General features: G+C 62.9%; 9 protein-coding genes across 9 annotated transcripts; 4 read left to right on the top strand and 5 right to left on the bottom strand.

Annotated features, from left to right (window-relative positions):
• Positions 1-98: 98 nt before the first annotated feature.
• COLE_06705 (uncharacterized protein) lies at positions 99-644 on the bottom strand (the record flags this gene model as incomplete). The annotated part of the gene is made up of 4 exons (XM_018425976.2): positions 99-203; positions 259-392; positions 541-568; positions 606-644. The coding sequence occupies 4 exons, from the start codon at positions 642-644 to the stop codon at positions 99-101; spliced, it is 306 nt and encodes a 101-aa protein (XP_018279892.1).
• Positions 645-931: 287 nt separating this feature from the next.
• Positions 932-4,225, top strand: COLE_06704 (uncharacterized protein; the record flags this gene model as incomplete). The annotated part of the gene is made up of 2 exons (XM_018425977.2): positions 932-1,200; positions 1,369-4,225. 2 exons carry the CDS (start codon positions 932-934, stop codon positions 4,223-4,225), a joined length of 3,126 nt encoding a protein of 1,041 aa, XP_018279893.1.
• A 69-nt stretch (positions 4,226-4,294) lies between these two features.
• On the bottom strand, positions 4,295-5,656 carry COLE_06703 (uncharacterized protein; the record flags this gene model as incomplete). The annotated part of the gene is made up of 1 exon (XM_018426577.1): positions 4,295-5,656. The coding sequence occupies one exon, from the start codon at positions 5,654-5,656 to the stop codon at positions 4,295-4,297; it is 1,362 nt and encodes a 453-aa protein (XP_018279894.1).
• A 444-nt stretch (positions 5,657-6,100) lies between these two features.
• On the bottom strand, positions 6,101-6,553 carry COLE_06702 (uncharacterized protein; the record flags this gene model as incomplete). The annotated part of the gene is made up of 1 exon (XM_018427226.2): positions 6,101-6,553. One exon carries the CDS (start codon positions 6,551-6,553, stop codon positions 6,101-6,103), a length of 453 nt encoding a protein of 150 aa, XP_018279895.1.
• Positions 6,554-7,371: 818 nt separating this feature from the next.
• Positions 7,372-9,299, top strand: COLE_06701 (uncharacterized protein; the record flags this gene model as incomplete). Its single annotated transcript, XM_018425298.1, has 4 exons — positions 7,372-8,372; positions 8,417-8,575; positions 8,610-8,691; positions 8,727-9,299. 4 exons carry the CDS (start codon positions 7,372-7,374, stop codon positions 9,297-9,299), a joined length of 1,815 nt encoding a protein of 604 aa, XP_018279896.1.
• Positions 9,300-9,631: 332 nt separating this feature from the next.
• Positions 9,632-10,804, top strand: COLE_06700 (uncharacterized protein; the record flags this gene model as incomplete). The annotated part of the gene is made up of 3 exons (XM_018422791.2): positions 9,632-9,887; positions 10,041-10,357; positions 10,433-10,804. 3 exons carry the CDS (start codon positions 9,632-9,634, stop codon positions 10,802-10,804), a joined length of 945 nt encoding a protein of 314 aa, XP_018279897.1.
• Positions 10,805-11,001: 197 nt separating this feature from the next.
• On the bottom strand, positions 11,002-13,959 carry COLE_06699 (uncharacterized protein; the record flags this gene model as incomplete). The annotated part of the gene is made up of 8 exons (XM_018420307.1): positions 11,002-11,091; positions 11,127-11,272; positions 11,307-11,812; positions 11,845-11,910; positions 11,943-12,727; positions 12,762-12,831; positions 12,864-13,216; positions 13,339-13,959. 8 exons carry the CDS (start codon positions 13,957-13,959, stop codon positions 11,002-11,004), a joined length of 2,637 nt encoding a protein of 878 aa, XP_018279898.1.
• A 1,541-nt stretch (positions 13,960-15,500) lies between these two features.
• Positions 15,501-16,406, top strand: COLE_06698 (uncharacterized protein; the record flags this gene model as incomplete). The annotated part of the gene is made up of 1 exon (XM_018427227.2): positions 15,501-16,406. One exon carries the CDS (start codon positions 15,501-15,503, stop codon positions 16,404-16,406), a length of 906 nt encoding a protein of 301 aa, XP_018279899.1.
• Positions 16,407-16,497: 91 nt separating this feature from the next.
• Positions 16,498-19,709, bottom strand: COLE_06697 (uncharacterized protein; the record flags this gene model as incomplete). Its single annotated transcript, XM_018425978.2, has 8 exons — positions 16,498-16,525; positions 16,557-16,691; positions 16,739-17,080; positions 17,124-17,331; positions 17,407-17,535; positions 17,904-18,024; positions 18,140-18,717; positions 18,749-19,709. 8 exons carry the CDS (start codon positions 19,707-19,709, stop codon positions 16,498-16,500), a joined length of 2,502 nt encoding a protein of 833 aa, XP_018279900.1.
• Positions 19,710-20,381: the final 672 nt, after the last annotated feature.

Genomic DNA, 20,381 nt, shown 5'->3' with positions numbered 1-20,381 from the left:
ATAATGCATGTTGTCACAGTCTACCGAGCATGGTGTCTACGTGTCGCCCGACCCGCTGCCCCGGGCGCCTGCTCATCTCGCGCACTAGCGTCGCAACACTAGCTAGGCGGCGCAGTCAGCGCCACAAGCGTCTTGACGAGATCGCCTCCCTGCGCCGCGAGCGCCTTCTCCGCCTCCTCCTTTTCGATCCCGAGCTCCTTGACCTGGTGTTAGTCATGTCTTGCATTCGCACTGCGAAAGCCAACGGAGGGAACTCACCAACAGCTGGACGTGCTCGGCGTTCATTTCGGGCTTCTGCACGTCGAGCGCCTCCATCGCCTTGGCGGCCTTGCGCGCCTCGTCCCGCGTGATCCGGCGTCTCTCGAGCTCCACGACGGCGTTCTCCATCTTGTCTACTGTAAGCGGTCTGTGTACCAGTGTCCGATGATTATGCAGGTCAAGCTAGGGTCCGGCTGGGCCGAGGTAGGCCAAGCTAACCGGCGCCAGATGAGAGCTAAAGAAGAAGGCGCGCATGGAAGCGCAATCAGAGAGCAAACGCACGCTTGATGTACACGCCGCCGTCGGCGAACTGCCGTCAGCCTTCCCCTACCACTACACTAGCTCACGTCAAGGAGGACCTCGGGCTGCTTTTTGTCGTCGACCATGATTGTTATTGCTCAAAGTGTCGGCCGAGGATGCAATGTTCAAGGTGGCCAAGTCCGAGGCCACGCGATTTTGCTCCCGCCTAGGCCGACCGCTGCGTCATGCAATGTGAAGCTGAGAGTGCAACTACGCACGTCGCCGCTGCATCGCCCTCATCACGAGCGTCTCATCCTCTTCTTCGATCTCCTCTACGTCCCAGCCTTTCAACTGGTTCTGAACGCTCCGTTTCCACCCCCGTTGCGAGCCCCCCTCTCTCGTCTCGCGCCAGTGGCGCTTCTGTTCCCGCACCATGGCCCACCAATCCCCCCTCATCTCCATCCCGCGCAAGACGACAACCGACGCCGACTGGGCTGGCCCGATCCGGTCGACGATTGCGCATTCGTTCGGCGAGTCGCCTGACTCGTACGCGGAGGAGATCGCCACTCTCCAGCGATGCAGGCAGGATGCAGTCCGCGGCGCTGGGTCCGACACGACTGCGCGCGACCTCCTCTACAAGTACTTCGGCCAGCTTGAGCTGCTCGAGCTGCGGTTCGCCGAGGTCAAGGTGTCCTTTGCGTGGTGAGTTAGCTTGGAGTCTCGCGTGTCTCGTGTGGCCTCCCACAATTTCATAACGGCTGGCGCATGCCCGTTGTCTTGTTCCCGCTCGGCCTCTCCGCGACCCTCCACACCGACGACAATCACGTTTGTCATCATTTCCACCCGTGCTCGCGGGGCCGTTAACACCAGGCATGACGCTTTTACGAACAAGCTTACTACCCAAACCTCCCTCGCCTTTGAGAAGGCTTCCATCATTCACCTCCTCGCCAGCGTACTCTCCTCTCTAGCTGCTTCACAGTCCCGCGCCGACCCCGAAGGCCTCAAGCGAGCATACTTCAACTGCCGCGCTACCGCCGGCATGCTGACCTACATCAACGAGAACTTCCTCCACGCCCCCTCGACCGATCTGAGCCGAGATGTTGTGCATCTTCTCATCAACCTCTCCCTCGCACAGGCAACCGAAGTGTTTATGGAGAAGCTCGTGGACGAGAAGAAGGCGGCGGGGCTCATCGCGCGCACGGCCAACCAGCTCGCGACAATGTACACTGCGCTCTCGGACGAAATCAAAGAGTTCATGGGCAAGGGCGTGTTCGACCGGACGTGGATGCGCCTCATTGAGGCCAAGGCCAAGCTCTTCTCCTCCATCGCACAGTACCAAAAGGGCAAGGCCGACTCGGCCAGTGGCAAGCACGGCACAGCGCTCGTGCGGTTCAAGAAGGCCGACGAGGACGCCAAGGACGCGGTGCGCATTGCCCAGGGATTTGCGTGCCAGCTGGACTCTGGCAACGAGCCCACGCTCCCCAACGACGCGGGCACGTCCATCGTCGAGATAGCCAAGGCGCACGCCGCTGTCGTCGATGAGGAAAAGAAGCAGGCCATAAGGGACAACGATCTCATCTACCACGATGTGCTGCCCTCCGAGGCGGCCCTCCCGCCTATCGACAAGCTTCCAGCTGCCACGCCAGTCGTCATCCAGGAGGTGTACCAGAACCCAGATGTGTCCAAGCTCATCGGGCCGGACATCTTTGCCCGTCTCATCCCGCTCGCCGTTCACGAATCGGCGTCGGTGTACTCGGAGGAGAAGGCGAAGCTAGTGCGCGCGGAAGTCGAGCGCGTCGAGCTCTCTGAGGGGGAAGTGCGTGCTGCGCTCGAACATCTCGGTCTGCCGGCTGCCGTGAACGCGTGGCGCAGAATGGCCGACGGCGACGACGCGGACGCGGACGTTGAGGTGTCCTCTGACGTCGTGCGCATGGCTGGCGACATCCAGCGCTCGGGATCGACGGACGCGCGTGTACGTAAGATCGAGGGCGAACGGCAGCGCGTTGAGCGCGAGCTGCAAGAGCTCTCTGGCCAGCTTGACAATGAGAGCCGAGAGTGTGAGCGCGCACGCGCCAAGTACGCCCCAAACTTTACGCAGTCGCCGAGCGGGCAGCAGACCGCCTCGTTCCGGCAGACAATCACCGCGAACCTCTCGGCCATCTCGAACGCGGCGTCGAGCGATGCACAGCTCGCCAAGCTGTGGGCTGAAATACAGCCTGACATGGCTGTGTTGCAGGCGGGTCCTGAAGCACTGAGAGCTCAGGCTAAGGACGTGGCGCTGGGCAAGACGGAGACGGTCAAACCTGCGCCGGGCGAGAGCCTCCTCGATCTCGCCGACGAGGAGCAGGCACGGCCGCGACTCGATGCGGCGGAGGCAGAGGCGCTGCGCTCGGCGGCCAAGGAGGCTGGAGACAAGCTCGACCGCCTCTCCAAGATCCGGAAGGAGCGCGACGAGGTGCTCAAGGATCTCAAGCTGAAGATTCAGAGTGACGACGTGTCCAACCTGCTTCTTCTGAACCGGCGCAGCAGCAACGTCGAGCCGCAGCTTTTCGCGGCCGAGCTCGAGAAGTTCCGGCCGTACCAGAGCCGTCTGGGATCCGCCTTGAGCGCGTGCAAGACTCTGACGACCGAGCTCGAGAGTATCGTGCAGCGGGTCGAGCGCGGGCGAGGCGTTCGTGAGCGCAACCGCGGCGCAAAGGAGAAGGCAGCACGGGTGAAGAACTGGGAACGGCGACTGCAGCGCGCAGGCGCCTCCCACGCAGAAGTTGTTGACGGCCTCGCCCGCGCCGAGGCCTTCTACACCTCAATCGACGCCGTCCTTGCCGATCTGCGCCGCGAGATCCGCTCGTTCTTGGGGGCTCGCGACAGCGAGCGCAACAAGATGGTCAGCGACATCGAGATGCGCAATCGCATCGGCGGCAGCGTGCGCTCGACGTCCAGCTCGGCGTCCCCACCTCTACCACCCCCGGCGCCCGGCCTGTCGTCCCAGCTCGCTGGCCTCTCTCTAGGCTCGAGCTATTCGTCGCCGCCAAAACCGCAGTCACCAACCAACCCGTACGACTTCGGCTCCCTCTCTTCCCTCCCAAGCGCATTCAGCACCGCCCCGACCTCGGCCCCTCGCCCCTCCTCGCCGCCCAAGTCCTACGGCGCTCCGTCCGCCCCCTCGCCGCCCGCAAAGCCCTCGTATCCCTCGTTCCCTAGCGCGCCCAGCGGCTCCCCGTACCCTGCGCCCCCACCGCCTCAGCCGCAGCGGCAGTACTCGTCGTCGGCGCAGGCACCATACCCGCCCGCGCGTAGCCAATACCCGTCCCCTCCCAGCCAGAACGCATCGTCGCCGTATGCGCCGCCCGCCTCCTTTGGCCAGTCGGCATACCCACCACCGCCGCCGCCCTCGCGCCCTTCGTATCCCCCTCCCAGCGGGTACTCGTCGCCGTCCCCGCCGCCAGCTCAGCAACCATCGTATGGAGGGTACGCAGGATACTCGTCGCCCCCTGCACAGTCGCCGGCCTCGCCGTACCCGGCGCCGCCCCAGCGACCAAGCTACGGAGGGTATGCCCCTCCAAGCCAGCAGCCACAGTATGGCCAGCCTCCCCAGCAGCCACAGTACGGGCAGCAACAGTACGGCCAGCCGCCGCAGCCTCAGTACGGGCAGCAACCACCGGCTCAACAATACGGCCAGCCGCCTCACCAATACGGTCAGCCGCAGAACTACGGCGGCTACCGGTAACAAGTAGTGACTTGGTCTAGATGCTGATTATGAGGCTATGCTACGCAGTACATGGATCCTACATTCCGGTCACCCTTCCCTGCTCTGCTGACCGCGCTCGCTAATGCCGACAGGCCTTCCGGGGCTCGAAGCGCGCCGTGCACTCGACGCGCCATGCGCGCCCGCGCCAGCGCCTGCATCGCCCCGCGCCTCTCCCACGCCCGCACTCCACCCCCCGCCCTCCTCGAACACATCGAGTCTCCACTCCGCAATAGCCTGCACATCGACGCTGCGGCGCTGCACGTCGACGCCAAACGACCCCGAGTGGGCGCTGTACCAGTCCTCGGGATCCGAGAAGCGGGGCCGCAGAGGGGAGGGCGGGTCGCGGAGCTGGATCTCGGGTGACGCGCGGGCACTACGCCCCATGCTGGGCGGCGCGAGGTCCTCCGTGAAGCGGGGCGAGAAGGGGGAGATGACGTGCATCGGCGGGGGGGCGGGCGCGCTGCCCGCGCCCTCGCCCCAGTCGCGCCACTCCCCGAACGCGGGGGCGGGGGAGAAGCGGGGCGAGGGCGAGTCCCACTCGAACGGCGAGGGCGCCGGCGCCGGCGCCGGCGAGCGCGAGGGTGAGGGCGCGCCGTACAGCAGCGCCGGGAGGAAATGCCACGGCGAGCGGCCGGACGAGACGGATTGCGACGGCGTGAGGCTGTGCGTGGACCCCGACGAGGGGGACGGGCATGGCGGCAGGCTCGGGGCGGAGGCCGCGGGCGTGCTCGGCGAGTCGAGGCGGGACCACAGCAGCGGCGTCGGGTGGATTACGGGGGGGGAAGGGTGGTGCGCGAGGCGCGCGAGCGTCGCGTCCGCGCGCTCGAGTGCTGACGCGCCCAAGTCTAGCGGCGTGACGGGGCGGACGGGGACGGGGCGATCGCCGCCGATCGCGCGCGGGGTATGATCGCGCCGGTGTGTGGGCGGCGGCGTGCTTGCTGGCGGCGGGGTGATGCGGATCGTCGGCGTCCCGCGGCCGCCGGGGGTGGAGCGGCCTACGCTAGACGCGTAGGCCAAATCGCACGCCTGGTCGAGCGCTTCGTCCGCGTCCTCGTCTTCGTCTTCGTCCGCCGACGTGCCCAGGTGCAGGCGTTCGCGGTACTCGGCAATCTCCCAGCCGAGGCGCTCGTGCGCGTCGGTGTGCAGCGGTGCATTTTCGATGTATTCTTCGTCGTCCGAGTCCCATGGCCACTCGGGTTTTCTGGCGCGGCGATGCGAGAGCGACGGCGAGGGCGGGTGCGAGAGCGAGAGCGAGAGCGAAGAGCGCGAGAGCCGCTCCTCCGAGATTGTGGGGAGGTGCAGTGGCGACAGGCGGAGCAGGTGGTGCCTATGCTCGTTGGCGGCGCGTCTGTGCGCGTGCGCGTGCGCGTGTGCGTGTGCGTGGCGGTGGCTTCCGTCGACGGCGGCCATGGTTGGCGGGGGAGAATAGATGAGCAGAAGTAGAGAGGAGATGAGGATTAGAGGGGGAGCAAGCTAGGGCTGGCGGCCCGGTCTTATCAAGGGCCTGTAGGCTGTCGGGCGGATCGGCCGCTCTGTAGATTGCGACATGGACATGAGCATGTCCAGCCGTCTGCTTCCGCTTCCGCCGTTCCTTGTGCCGCTCGGAAGCGCGTACGCGGCAGACGCTCTAGCCTCTTCGTGTTCGCGGCGGGCGTGTTGACGTCGACGCCGAAACCGCGCCGAGGGCGGAAGAAGTGGCGACGCTCGGTTCTTCCGTGTTGGCATCAGCGTCAGAGAGTGCGGGGCGTGGCGTGGTGAACTACGCCCAGATCTGCGCCCGGCATCGCCAGTCAGCAGCCAGCCGCCAGCTATCAGCGAGAGTGTATCCTTCGTCGGCATCCGGGCTCCGGGGCGTCAGCTCGCGACTCGTCTTGATATCTCCGAAGTGGCGATCGGCGACGGCGGGAGGCGTTGTAGATCTGTAGATCGTGATCTCGTGATCGCTGTTCGATTGCTTGGATCTTTGGACGTCAGTCGTCTGACGATCGCTTGGTCGCGACCAACGCGATGGAGGACCTCCACCTCCCCCATTGTGGAGACCCCACATCCACGTGTCAGGTTTAGCCGGCATCGCCTGGGATCCTTGGCTTTTCCAAGCTGCGCATGGAGATGCCGAGGCCGCGCGGCGATCAACGAGTGATGGGTGATGGAGAGGATGGAAGACTGATGGATGAGTGATGAAGGATGTAGAATGCATTCGATAGCGATGAGCCCCATGGGGGTCACATGATGTGCTGGTGTGGCCGGATGTACGGGCTGGTTGGGCAAGAGGTGACGTCTCGACTCCCACCGCTTTGTATCGTTCATCCTGTTCGCCTGCTCATGCTGCTCAGCTGCTGCGTACAGTACAGTAAATCAAGGAGAGCGCAGCAAGATGGGGGAGGATGGGGGACAAGATGAGGGATGAGAATGAGGGATATGCGGGATGAGAATGGGGTGTGATAGGTGCAGAAGGCTTGGCATTAATCTGCGCATGCCCATTAACAAATCAGAATAGCCCATCCCTAAGGGGGATTAGGCCGGGCCGGGCCGGAGGTGGCTCGTTTACCTGCGGGACAAGTGGGGCCTCGAGACAATCGCGTGGTTCACTCCCCCCCACACATCGCCATTTCGCCATCACCCTCTTCTCCTTCCTCATCGTCTCTCTTGTCTTGCTCATTGTCGCTCCTACTCTACTCGCTCATTCTCTCACGCTGCGCACCCCTCTATCTTTCATAGAGGTACGTACCCATCCCCCCCCCCCCCCCCCCCCCCCCCAACACGCAAGGGCACGAGCCACCCGCCAGGCCGCCAGCGCACTTCCCAGCCTCCGCTCGCGACTCCTACACATTCTTCTTCCCCTCCCTCTCGTCAACGCCCTCGTACAATTCCCTCCACAGACATGTCGCCCTCTCCCCACCCCCCATTGCTCCCCTCGCCTCCGCCCCGCCCCCCTCTCGCACCAACAATATCCTCCCATTCTCGCGCAGCCCACCATTTCCTCCCTCATCACCGCCGCCATGCTGACAGACATCTTCCACCCTCGCCTCGCTCCCACTCACCATGCCCACCATCACCCACATCCTCCTCAACGTGCTCATATTCACACTATGCCTCGCAGTCACTCCTCTCTTCCTGCTCACGAAATGGCAATGCCCGCAGCAAGCATGTTGGCTGGCGGCCGCGCAACGTCAGCCGACAGGACCAGCAGCCCTCCCGCTCCCTCGCGTACCCACGAGCGTCCAGGCGCGCCGACCTCCCCGCGCTCCTCCTTCCTCGGGAGCTTTATGCGTGGACGCACACGCGCTGCCAGCGTGACCAACTCCATCACTGGCGCCGTTAGAGGCCGGGTCGCATCCCCAACCGTCGAGGCGCCCAACCCACTAGACCCAGTGGCACGCACAGTCTCGTCGCCTGCTACGCCGCAAACGGTCGATCTGCCCCCTATCGACCCCGCGCTTAGGCGTACTCACCGCATCCGCCTCGTGCCCGTCCTAGAGACCAACCGCTCCTTCTCCTTTGAGCCCGTCCAGCGCGAGTTGGGCGTCATGCACGTGCCCCCAGGCATTGTGCCTTCTGTCGCCGCGGCCAGTGTCTCAACCCCGGGCCCTCTCGTAAACGGGCGCGCGCCCCCGCTTCTCATGAAGATTGGCCGCTTTACCGACCGCGTACAACAGGCAGCCGTTGCTGAGGCACAAGCGGCCGCCGCCGCTGTGAACGCTACGCCCTTGGGCGAGGGGGCGTCTTCAGAGGTAGCAGGGGCGGCGGGCACCAACGTTCTAGCCCCCGCAGCTGCTGCCGCTGCTGCCGCCGCACATGTCCCTATTGTTGGGGGCGGCGGAGGGGACTTGCTCTCCCCTCGCGCCGCATTCCGAAGCAAGGTCGTTTCACGGTCACACGCAGAGATTTGGTGCGAACCTGGAGGCAAGTTCTACATCAGAGACACGGCGAGTTCCTCGGGCACGTTCCTGAACCATATCCGTTTGTCGAGCCCCAACGTCCAGAGTAGACCGCAGCTGCTCAAGGACGGTGATGTGCTTCAGCTGGGCGTCGACTATCAGGGTGGCGCCGAGGAGATGTACCGCTGCGTCAAAATGCGCGTCGAGGTCGGCCGCGAGTGGCAACAGCGTGGCGCATCGGAGTTTAAGTGAGCTTTTCGGTTTCGGCATCGGACCATTGGCTAATCCACAGCAAGAAGGCGATCAAACAGCTCACTGCATTGCGGGGCGAGACCGAGAAGCAAGGCTCGACCAGTCAGGCGGGCCCCTCAGTCGTGCCCAAGGGCCGCGCTGTGACCGACTGCTGTATTTGCCTCTTCTCTGTTGCACCAGCGCAGAGCCTTTTCATTGCGTAAGCAGGGTACTTGGGGCATGCTAACGGCCAGTCCATGTTCGCACGTGTACCATTACAAGTGCATTCGCCCGCTTCTGATGCAACACCACCCCGGCTTTTCATGTCCCCTTTGTGTATGCTTTAGGGTTTGGCTTGGGGCTGACTCCAGCGCACGTACGCGAATTTGGACGAGGACGTTGAGATCGAGGATGCGTGGGATGCCGCGAGCAGGCGACACTCTGTGCGCTCGCGTCGCAACTCGACCAGCTCGCAGCGCCCCGAGCCCGTGGAGGAAGGTGATGTTCTCAGCGAACTGAGCATTAACGGTGTCCTCGCCTCCGCCGAGAGCGATGACCCGATTGACGCATCCTCCTCGCACGCCAGCATGGACGGCACTCCCGCGATGAGCGGGACTGGCACGCCTGCGGAGGTGGACGAGCACACACCGTCGCGCGCCACGGCGACGCCCATGGCGATTGGGGAGCGCCCCACCCTCAGCCGACAGGACACGAGCGTGAGCGCGAGCCTGGCGCAGACCCCGATGAACGACATTTTCCTGTCGACCCTCGTCCTGAGCCCGAACACGCCGACGTCGTCACAAACACACACGCATGAGACGCCGGGTGGAAGCATTGCCGACGCGTCGCTCCGCGTCACCCCCGAGATCCCAGAGGAGCCCGCAGCGGAGGAGCGCTCCGCGCGCACCTCAGCCGATGCGCGCCGCACCGCAGAGATCAACTGATATTTCTTGCTGATTTGCTTGTTGTGTTACCATGTGATGTATGCGAACTGGGTATAGTGGGGTGGTGATGGCAGCAACTAGGGAGGCGGGGCAATCGATGTGGTGACATGACGAGGAGGGAGTGGGCGAGTATTGCGGATGAGGACATCAGCGGGCTGCAAGCAGGAATGTTTGCATTTCCAACGCTGTTGCATTCCTCACTTGAGGCCGGTGAGTTCTCGATCGGACGGAACTCCGCCTCCACCTCCACTCGTTCCCCAGATAAGTTGCTGCTCCTTTCGATCTCTTCCATCTGCCCCATCACCTCCTCTTACCCTCCCCCCATCATCAACATGCGCACCACCCTCCCGCTCCGCCTCTCGCGCACGCTTGCGCCCCGCCTCCTCGCCCCGGCCCAAGCCTGTCCCGGCACATCCTCCAAAACCGTGCCGCAGAAAGACGCCGCCCTCCCCCCCGTGCGGTACCATGTGTTCCGCACGCCGCTGCCCTATCCTCAAGGCCTGGAGCTGCAGCACCGCGTCATCGAAGGTCGGCTGCAGCGGCGGGAGCGCGGCGAGAGCTCGGCGCAAGACGTGATGTTCCTGCTTGGTAAGTGCCGCTGCGGGTGACCTCTGCGGTCCCAGAGCGCCTTGCTCGTCTTCCTCCCCCTCCCCTCGTCCCCTCCCCCCTCCCCCTTTCTCACCCCACGCCGTCCCTCCGACGCGTGCTCCACCCGCTGCGCTCGCTCCGCGCTCACCCCAGAACACACACCAACATATACCACAGGCCGGCGCGACAACTCGCCGAACCCCGACACGCTGCACCCGGAAGAAGAGAAGGTGCAGGACGTCGGCGCGGGCTTCTACATCACGAAGCGCGGGGGCCAGGTGACGTACCACGGTCCCGGGCAGATCGTGGGCTACCCCATCCTCGACCTCACGGCGATGGGCACCCCGACGCGGTGCTACGTCGAGTACCTCCAGTCCCTGCTGCGTGAATACGCCGAAGACCTGGGCTTGCCCGTTGTCGCGCCGCACGAGGACGGGCATGTCGGCGTGTTCCACGGGCGCGATGAGAAGGTATGTGCGACGGCCGGAGGGTCCGGAGGGTCCGGAAGGTCCGGAGCGCGGCGGAAGGCCGGACGCTAACCCCAGCTCGCGTCCATCGGCATACATCTCCGACACCGGATCACGTCGCACGGCTTCGCGATGAACATTACGCCCGAGCCCGTGCCGTGGTTCGACCTCGTGACCGCGTGCGGGTTGACGGACGTGCGGGCCGTGAGCGTCGCGCAGCTTCTCGAGCGGCAGGGGAAGCGCGGGCCGAGCGTCGCGGATTGCGCGGACGCGCTCGTGCCCCGCTTCGCGAAGACGTTTGGGCGCGAGTTTGTGCCCCTCGACGCGGAGGGTGGCGGCGACGAGCTGCGCGCTATTAGGGAGATTGTGGCGGACGTCACGGAGCAGGCGGAGACGGCGCAGAGGGAGGCCGGCGGGTGGCCGACGAGGCCGCGTGTCAAGGCGCAGTAGAGTGGTACCAGGCATGTATGGCGCAGCTCACGTTGTGGTGTGTGTGTCACTCACATTTATGAACACCTCTTCGACGCTCCGCACGTGGCGCCCTGGCAGAAGTGCTACGCCCAAGTAGGTGCGCCCTGCGCATGCAATACACTGGTACAATGTCTAGCGGGTATCGAAGCCTAGCAAACCGGTGGCGCCCGCGCCACCTAGAATCCAAAGATGCGGAAGATGAGGTACAGCGTGCAGCCGATGAAGCGCATTGCGCTGAGGAAGAGGACGGCGTAGAAGATGACGGTCTGGGGTGAGCTGGGCGACGTGCAGCGAGACGCACGAGGTAGGGGTTGAAGGTGCCCGAGGTGGCTTCGGCAAAGTGTTGGGAGATCCAGCCTGTGAACGCGCTGGACGTGAAGAGGAGAATGATGACCATGTTGCTGCCGAGGAACATGAGGACGACGTTTGTGCGGAAGTTGCGGTCGGCTGGGTGTCAGCGATGGCGGCGACGCGCACGTACAGTCTGAGCGCTTGGTTTCCGGGTCGCGCTTTTCCTTGACTTCCTTTGGCGGGATGCGGATCTCGGCGCGCGCCTGCTGCCACAACGCTTCGACGTCCTCCTGCCGCGTGGGCAGGGCGACTTCGAGTGCCTCTTCGCCGTCGTCGTTCTTCACCTTCTTCGCTTGTCCCAAGTCTTTGGCCGCACCGTTGTCGCCCTTGGTGCCCCACGACACATCGTGCAGGTTGCAGAAGGCGTAGATGAGCAGAATGTTGACGTACGATGGAAGCAGGAACAGGTACTGGATGAACGAGGTGAACATGTGCCACGGCTCGAGGTACATGAGCGACGAGATGAGGTAGAGACCGTAGGTCGCCATGAGCGACATGGCGAGGTCGAGGAACGTGCGGTTCGAGAAGAGCTCATCCAGGTTCGTCCAGCCCTCTGCGGTGTGCGGGACGGTCTGGTATACCGTCCAGCCGGCACAGTAGAGCAGGATGCCTTGGCACACTGCGAACAGCAAGATACTGCGGTCAGCGGGGCCTCGCATGTCACGCACCAGCCAGTGTACATCCACTTCGAGCCCTGCGGGCGGTTACCCAGCGAACAGACGAGGACGATAAAGCTGATGTCAGCGAGGCAGATTGCGACACTTACAGAATAGCAATGTACACCTTGTTGAAGACCTGGAAGATCTCGTCACCCGCACCCCAGAAAGGATCCTTCTCGGAGGAAACTGACGACTGGAGCAGGAAGTAGAAGGCGAGGTAGTAGGACGAGATGGAAAGCCAGTTGAACAGGAGATTGACCAAGTTGTAGAACGTGAGGATCATGAGCGCAAACTTGCGAATAATGTTGTGCCCGGACGTCCACACACGCCAGAACGAGTAGAGCGAGAAGAAGGACGCAAAGATCGAACCGTTCAGCCAACGGCGGCGCTGCGAGATGAACTCGGGCACACCCGAGGGCACATCGGTACCGGCCTTGGCGCTCTTGACGTACTGCAGACGCCATTTTGCCTTCTTCTTCGTGACGATCTCGAAAGCGAGAATACGGTCCTCGGCGAGGAACATGTTCCGGTCAAAGATGGACGCCTCAGCGCCGGGCTCGTTCATTTTCTCGCCGTGGAAGTAGGACGCGAGTGGCCCGGTGCCGTCGGGATGGTTGGCCACAGCCGCGTAGCGGTAGGCCGAGAAGGCACCGGGCAGCACCGAGATGAAGCCGAACACGGACTCGAACGGCTTGTCGAGAATGTTGGACATCTTATACTCAAAGTTCTGGCCAGCGACAATCGGGTTGAGCAGGTACCGGCCCCACTTGCCCGAGTCGGCGTAGATCTCTCCACAGGCGCCGCCGACGTTGGCGTGCTTCTCGAAGCACTTGTACAGCTCGTACAGACTGGTGCCGGAGGGTTTCGTACCGACGTCGAGGAGGACGCACACCTGTTGTCAGCCACGGGTCACTTCAAGTGCTCACGTTGGGCTTGACCTGAGGGCCGAAGGCGTTGAAGAACCAGCGGTGCGAGTTGAGCTTCTTCTTGTTTGTTCTGGAGTCAGTGGAACTAACGCACAAACTCACTCCTTGAGACAGAATATGACTTGGATTGGCACGGCGCCAAAGCCAACCTCGCCCGTCTCGCTAACGACAACCTGTGTGGTATACTCGTAAATGTGCGCCTGCACCTCCTTGCCTGCAACCGTGTCTTTGGCGACACCCTCGGCGTACACGCCCATAAGCTGGAGGACCTTGAGGACACGGGGATCACACTTGTTTCGGCCGTCGGCGACGATGCACACGACAACCTTGCGCCACGAGCCCTGCCCCCATGTCTTGGACCGTGTCCTCGAGCACAGGTGCGCAATGTTCTTGATGACCGCGTTGAGCGTGCGCAGCAGCAGGATCGAGTCCTCGTTGTACATGGTCATGACGATCTGGGTGAGCGAAAGTGGCGGCGGGAGAGGCGTAAGGGCTAGATGAGGAGAGTGGAGCGCTGGAATGCAGCCACCGCCACCAATAAAGGCCACAGTGCGCCTTCTTCAACACCGTAACTCACGAACAGCTCAGTCCGGCGCCCGTACAGATATTGGCGGAGGTGGAATTTGCGGCGCGTAAACTCGTCTGGGTCGCATGTCGCGGCGCTGTATCGCAGCTTCTCCATTTCGCCGGGCTCGGCGCCAACGGCACCCGTGCTGGCCGGGACGACACCCTTGGGCACGGGCACGTCCATGACGAGGTTTCCGTTGAAGAGCGGGATTTGCTTGACGACACGGCGGGCGAGCAGCTGGTTACGCACGTTGTGCCAGTGGCTCGAACCCGAAAAGCTCGGCGTCGTCGGCAGCTGGTGGGCGGGAGCAGGGGGCGGGTAGCCCAACAGACTCGGGGACGGAGGGTACTGCTCGCGACCGATGGGGGCTGGCGGGGCAAAGTTGACGCTGGGGACGACAGCGCCGACCCCATACTCCTTGTGCGCGCCGCCCGTGTTGAGGTGTGTATGCGAGTTGTAGCTCTTGGTTTCAAAGTCGTCGTCGTTGCGGCCATGATAGTCGGCCGTGTAGTCATGATAGCCGCTGTCGCTGTAGGACGGGGCGTTCGAAGGGGGGTAAGTAGGCTGTCGCTGAGTGCCGGAGAAGGGAGCGTTAAAGTAGCCACCTGGCTGGACGCCGCCGGAGGGCATCATACTGGGCGACGCGGAGGGGAGGTTGGAGGAAGGGGAGGAGCGGTAGGACGGTGAGGAGGAGGGAGGTGAGGGCCGCTGGCTCGGCGGGTGGGAGGCGTAAGCGTCGCCGGGACGTTGTGAAGGAGTGACTAGGGTGGAACGATTGTGCGGCTCGCGGTTGAGAGAGAGTGAGTTGGCGGAAGAGTAGGAGGAGTGTTGAGGTGGAAGAGGGCGCGAGGACGAGGACGAGTACGACGGTGGGTTGGACTGGAGGCGGGGGTGGGGTTGGCCCTGCTGTCCGGGCTGGGTGAAGGGGTAGGGCTGCATTGTGGACTAGAGTGGTCCGAGCGAAGGGCGGCGGCGGCGGCGGGGCGGGGAATGAGCGTGAGTAGTGTGACAAGGGGAAGAGCGTGTGGAGCGTGTGGAATGGCGGGCCGTAGTGGATCTGGGAGCTGGGAGGGTAGAGTTGCTCGGGGATGTGAGGACGGCAGTCGGGATGGGCCCAAGCGCTAAGAGAGAAAGAGAGACACGAGGGGATGGTGAGGTCAATGCGTTAGTAGATGGAACATCAAGGCCGCCGCCGTCTTGTAGCTTGTAGCTTGTAGCTTGTCGGTGGCATACTGTACAGTATAAGGCTGTGCCAAGGCATACAAGGCGTGCGCCACGCTTGGCTGCTCGGCGTGGGGGACAGAGGAGAGCGAGTGCATGTCGTGAGCATGGAGAGGGATGAAAGAGGGAGACAAGACAAGGGATTGTGAATAGCGTGATGGAAAGAGGACGCAACAAGGCGCGTGCCACGGGTCGTGCCCAGTCTTTTCCCCCGGTCCCCCTGAAACCGGCGCGCCACGGGTTGCCCGGGTCTCCTCCCCCCGCCACTAAATGGCTTCTCCTCATGTGAACTACAGTAGTGAGCCTCAATGATCCAAGAGCCTGCATGAGCCTAGCCCGCTGCGCAGGCGCGCAGACTCGCCCTGACCCAAAACCCGCTATGCGGAATTGCGGAGCGTGTCAGGAATGTTCCTCTCATCCCAAAAACGCAGTTAAGGCGGATGCGCATAAATATCTTTGCCGTCGTAGTCACCTCCAGGCCAGGCCAATTTGGGCAGAGTGGACACGCGTGGACGCCATCGGGATCGCGTTTACTTTCACTTTTGCATGGCTTCCAGCGTCCAGCCTCGGGCCTGCGCTCTGCGCTGCGGCGGACGCTCGGGGCGCTTCAGCGTGCTCGGCGCGCGCCACATGCGCAAGGCGCGCACAGATCGCGTCGAGCAGCGCGAGCCACGAACAGGCTCAGTGCGACTGATTTTTATCCGGGATCGTCTCCGCACTTGACTAAACAACAACACTCATCCTCCCCGCGCTGCTGCTCACTCTCTCCGCATCTTCACGACTCTTCACGACTTCATCTTGACGAGCTCCCCGCGTAACCTGCTGGACAGACGCGGGGTTCACCTCTCATCATTTGACCGACTCCATCAGCGTAAGCCACCGCCTTCGGCCCCGCTGAAACGCAGCCTACTTGCCACTCTCGTAGAAGCACCTATCGACACCCCAGAACCATGCCGATAGGCCTATCGCGCAGCGAGGGGGTGCGCATTGCCTGGGGCAAGAAGGCCGGTAAACAGTCCGGTGGCGCACCGAAGCCCGTCAACAAGGCAGACCAGCAGGGCGGTGCCGGAGTCAACCCAAACCAGACGGATGCCGGCGCCCATGCCCCGGGCAACACTGACGAGAAGAAGGAAAGCACATTACCTGACACGGACAAGCCAGAGCGTAGATTACTCCCCACACCCGAGCCAACGGCGCCGAAACCACTCCCTCTCCCCAAACCCGTCGATGCCTCATGCCATCCTTCACCCACCAGCACACCGCCACCACCCCCTCCACAACTCCGGCGTCGCTCCCTTCTGGCCTGCCTCTTCCCGTGCATGTACGCCCAGCCAATCCACGACACGTGGGACTACAACCCACCCCCATCGCAGAAGACACCTCTTCGAGCTCCATCCCCCGCCTCTGAATGCTCCTGGACGCACCACGACTCGTATTACCCCTCCTTCGAGCCAGACACGCCAAAGCAGACGACGTACTTTCCCAAATTCGACGACTTCAAATCGCGACACCACGCCAAAGCTGATGCGGCTGCCGCATTCCACGCTCAGCTCGTAGGGCATCCTGTGTGCGTACACTACCCCGATCTCCCGGCATTTGAAGAGTACAAGAAAGCTGGGGTCGGGTGGAAGGAGACCCAGTGGGGGACGCAGAACTGGATGGGCTTTGGATGGGATGGAGAACGTCTGCCGAACGCCCAAGGCCAATACTTCTCGGCGCCAATGCCCAAGGGCGTGCCGATCGCTAGACCTAACCAGCAAGGTGGCACTGGAAATAAAAAGAAAGGCAAGGAGGGGGAAGGTGGTGGTGGTGGTGGTGGTGGTGGCGGCGGGAATGGGAAGAAGGGCAAGAACTAGAAGTACAACGGTGACAGCACCGATCGACCGCCAAGACGAAACTCACATCTATAGCCAGTCCGTAGACGACATGCATTAGGATCTTGCAACGCTAGAGCTTGTACACGATCGCGAAACCACTGTGGTCAGCCTACCCAGCGCTTGACTCACTCCCAGCTCTTGTCCCCCACCGTCTGGATCGCGCTCGCAAGCACAGTCTTACCACCGTCCTTCTCTATCCAGTCGTACATCTTGCGCAAGCCCGAACAATCTGGGTCGACCTTGGTGCCATCAGGCACAGCTATGCTGGAATCAGCTTCACCGCGTCCCCCACAAGGCCAAGGAAGACCCACCGTCCATTTCGGATGGCGTTGTCGAACACCATGACGCCGCCCTTCCGTACCAGCCTCAAACATTCTTGGAAGTACTCAAAGTACTCGTCCTTGTTAGCGTCGACGAATGCAAGGTCGTAGCCTGGCTCCGGCATGCCCTCCATAGTTCCAGGCGGGTCCTTGAATGGCCCTGCGGGATCGCGGAGAAGTTTGAGCGCCTTCCCGACATGTGTGGTGGGAAAGGGGCAGGTGTCCATGGCGAGGAAGTTAGCCTGCGCGACTTTGGCGTGGGCTGGAGACGCCTCAATAGTGTCGATCTGGCCGTGTGCCGGCAGGGCAGTGGCGAGGTAGTGTGTGGAGATACTGATGTCAGTATACTCGCTGCTGATGCTCGACGCCGCCTCACCCTGCAAGCGTCCCGATTTCTAGCACACGCTCGGCGCGCATGCTCTTGGCCAAGATTGCCAGCATTTGCCCCAGCATCTTTGGGATGGCGATTCGCGGCATACCTTCCTCGTCTGCGCGCGCCTGCGCCGCATCTAGCGCGGCGTTGGTGTACTCGTGATGCGCGAGCTTGCGGACGAGGTAGGCCTCAGTGCCGGCGGCGGTACGCCCTGGGATCAGCTGACTCCCACGGGGACAGAGACGCGAGATACATGGAGAAGTGAGCAGGGAGGGGAGGGACTCACACACCTCATCCCCGGCCTCCTCTACGCTCAGAGGGGCGTCTAGTCTTCCTGAACCCCTCTTGTGCGTCACGCTCCCATCGGCGTTGTAGGTGTAGGATGTGACGCCGCGGCCGTCGTTTGCTGCCATTGCTGTTGTCGCTAGCCCTCGAAGTGAGGGGCGAAGAGAGCGATATCCGAGACGAAGTGGAAGCATTGTGGGTTGTGAAGACAAGGGAAGACATATGGCTGCTCGAGTTCGTGGTATCTGATCAGCCTCCACCGACCGACGTCATCCATTCTATTCTGACTGTGGCGCAGTCTCAAGTGGCAGTATTTGGAAGTGTCGCTCAAAGCTCGTAGTCACTGCGGGGAGCGCGTCGCCGAGGACCATGCAGATAACAGATACTGGCGCGCTTAATGCGAGAGCGCGCCCAGCAATCTCCCCGCTTCCCCACATAGGGGGCACTGCTTCGCTAAGCGGGGACCAAAAGTGTTCTGAACTCCGAAGAGCTGCTGACAAGCCAACTGTACACTAGAAGGGAGTCGAACCCCTGCCTCATGCATGGCAAGCATGAATGATACCGTTTCACCACTAGTGTTGGTGTTGGTCTTGTTGGTGGAAGGCTGGGCTGGACTATACTGGTGAATGTTAGCATCCTCTAACACCTCGGAGACTTTGAGGGTAGGACCAAGAGTGGATGCTGGGTACAATACATGCGATCTCTATCCGCTAGATATCGCCCCACTTCTGTACAGGCCCCGTGAGCCACTCGGCGCGCAAACGGCCCTGGCCATCCTCGCGAATAACCACGACATCTTCGAGGCGCACGCCGAGCCCGCGCACGTCTTTATCCCCCACCTCGCTCCCCTTGGGAATGTACACGCCGGGCTCGAACGTCAACGTGTGGCCGGGGAGGACGAGGCGGTCACCCGCATCGCCCTGGACGGCGTACGGGCTCTCGTGGCCCTCGAGCCCGATCCCGTGTCCCAGACGGTGCGTGAACGTCGTGTAATCCGGGTCGCGGGCGGGGGGCACGCCGTGCGCCGCCATGCCCTTCTTGATCGTCTCGCGCGCCCGGTCGTCCAGCCACGAGTACTGCGGCCGGTCCGCCAGCTCCAGCAATCGCAAGAGGCTGGCGGGGGCGAGCTGGGCGCGACGCACAATCTCCCACACTTCGCGGTGTTCGTCGCTGATCGCGCTGCCCGGCAGCGCGAAAGTGCGCGTTATGTCGCTGACGTAGCCACCCCACTTGCCGCCTGCGTCGATGAGCACCAGCTCGTCTGCCTGGAGGAAGCGGTCGGTGCCGCTTCCATGTGGGAGAGCGGCATTTTCTGTATCAGCACAGATGGACGAGAAGCTCACCGCCGAAGAGGACGAGCGCGCCGTAGTCACCCAGTCCGAGGTACTTCATTTCGTCGTAGAGGATCGTGCGCGTCGCGCTCTCGCTGATGCCGATGTGCATCTTGGCTCGGGTCTGGCGGATGGCGTGCAATGTGAAAGCGTTGGCGCAGCGCATGAGCTCGATCTCCCGCTCCTCCTTGATTTCGCGGAGGGCACGCACAGCAGCGACCACCTTGGACGTATCGGCATCTTTAGAGTGGCTCGCGGTGCGGAGCCCGTCTGAGATGAACGTGCGCACCGCGCCGTCGACGATGAGCGCGCGGTCGCGCCCCACATCGCGCATGAGCACCGCGTACGGCGACTCGCTCTCGGCCCAGGGCAGCCAGCGCACATTCACTTCGCCGGAAATCTCTCGCTGGCGCGCCCGCGCCTCCTCGAACCGCGGCGTTAGGATGATAACCTCTGGCTTGTTATTGGTAGACGCGACGGCGACGAGGAACGGCCGCTCGCTCGGCGACCACGAGCCCGCCCCGAAGGCACCGAGGAGGTACTCTACGCTCGCGCCCGGCTCGGCAACCCATACGGCCGGGTGCGCCTTGTTCAGCTGAGCAACGAGGCGGTCCAGGCGGCCGGCATAAACTCCCTTCGGGACGGGCAGGAGGTCGATGCAGCGTTTCCAGAGGATGGAATCGAGGGGCGAGGACCCGTCCACTGAAGCCGAGGGGCGCGCAGGAGATGAAGGCCGCTCATCCGGCGGCATGGGGAATTCCAGCGTGGGCCATGCATATTCTGTGAAGAGGACGCAGAGAATGATGACGACCGGGAACCACAGCAGCGTCCAGTAGCTCGCTCGCGCTTGGCGCGGACTTAGCGAGGAGGGGAGGAGGGGCTCGCGGCGCGACGGCGCATAGCTGTCTAGCGGGGAGCGGAGGTTGCGCGGTGGTGGCGGTGCCGCCTGAACGGGCTGTGAGTTGTCGCCCATCGTTGATGATGTGATGCTGCGATGTTGTGATGTGGGATGCCGATCACGGCATGGTTCGGCGGAATGAAGACCGATCCACCATGACCGACGCAAGGCGAGCAATGGCTGTATATGCAACGGAGCTTGTGTCAGTTAGCAACATTCACCCTCACCATAGCTCAGTTGGTAGAGCGTCGGACTGTAATCTGATACCTAGCCTCTCGAAAGAGAGTATACATCCGCAGGTCCTGTGTTCGACTCACAGTGGTGAGATTATCTTTTGGCCCACTCAGTCGACCAGCAGACAGCAGGAACGCCGCAGGCACAAGGGCCGGGGGACATGCCCAACCATATCGTCAAGCACACTTCTCCACAACGACGGACCCCGCTCGGCTGGTCGGCCGCCCCGGCTCCCCCGCCTGACACGTGTCGACGGACTACTGCTCCCCGCACACCTCAGGGCTCGGCGGGCGCAGTGCCCCACCCTCGCTCGGGATGTCCGAGTGCGTGCGAGTGCCCGACTGCGTGCCCGACGACCCTGTTTCTCTTGGGCACGCCCTGATGTGATTTGCGTGCGTTCGAAATTTCGAACGATGTCCCGTCTGCCCAAATGGCATGCGATCCTTATCCTATTATCCAACCACCACCACGGCGATGGTCGGTCGGCGGATTCAGCTCGCCAGGCAGGGTCGG

The sequence above is a fragment of the Cutaneotrichosporon oleaginosum genome, assembly GCF_008065305.1.
Source record: "Cutaneotrichosporon oleaginosum strain ATCC 20508 chromosome Unknown ATCC20508_contig06, whole genome shotgun sequence".
NCBI classification, from domain to species: Eukaryota; Fungi; Basidiomycota; class Tremellomycetes; order Trichosporonales; family Trichosporonaceae; genus Cutaneotrichosporon; species Cutaneotrichosporon oleaginosum.
Note: the sequence above shows the minus strand (reverse complement) of the source record. Positions and strands in the feature narration are given on the sequence as shown.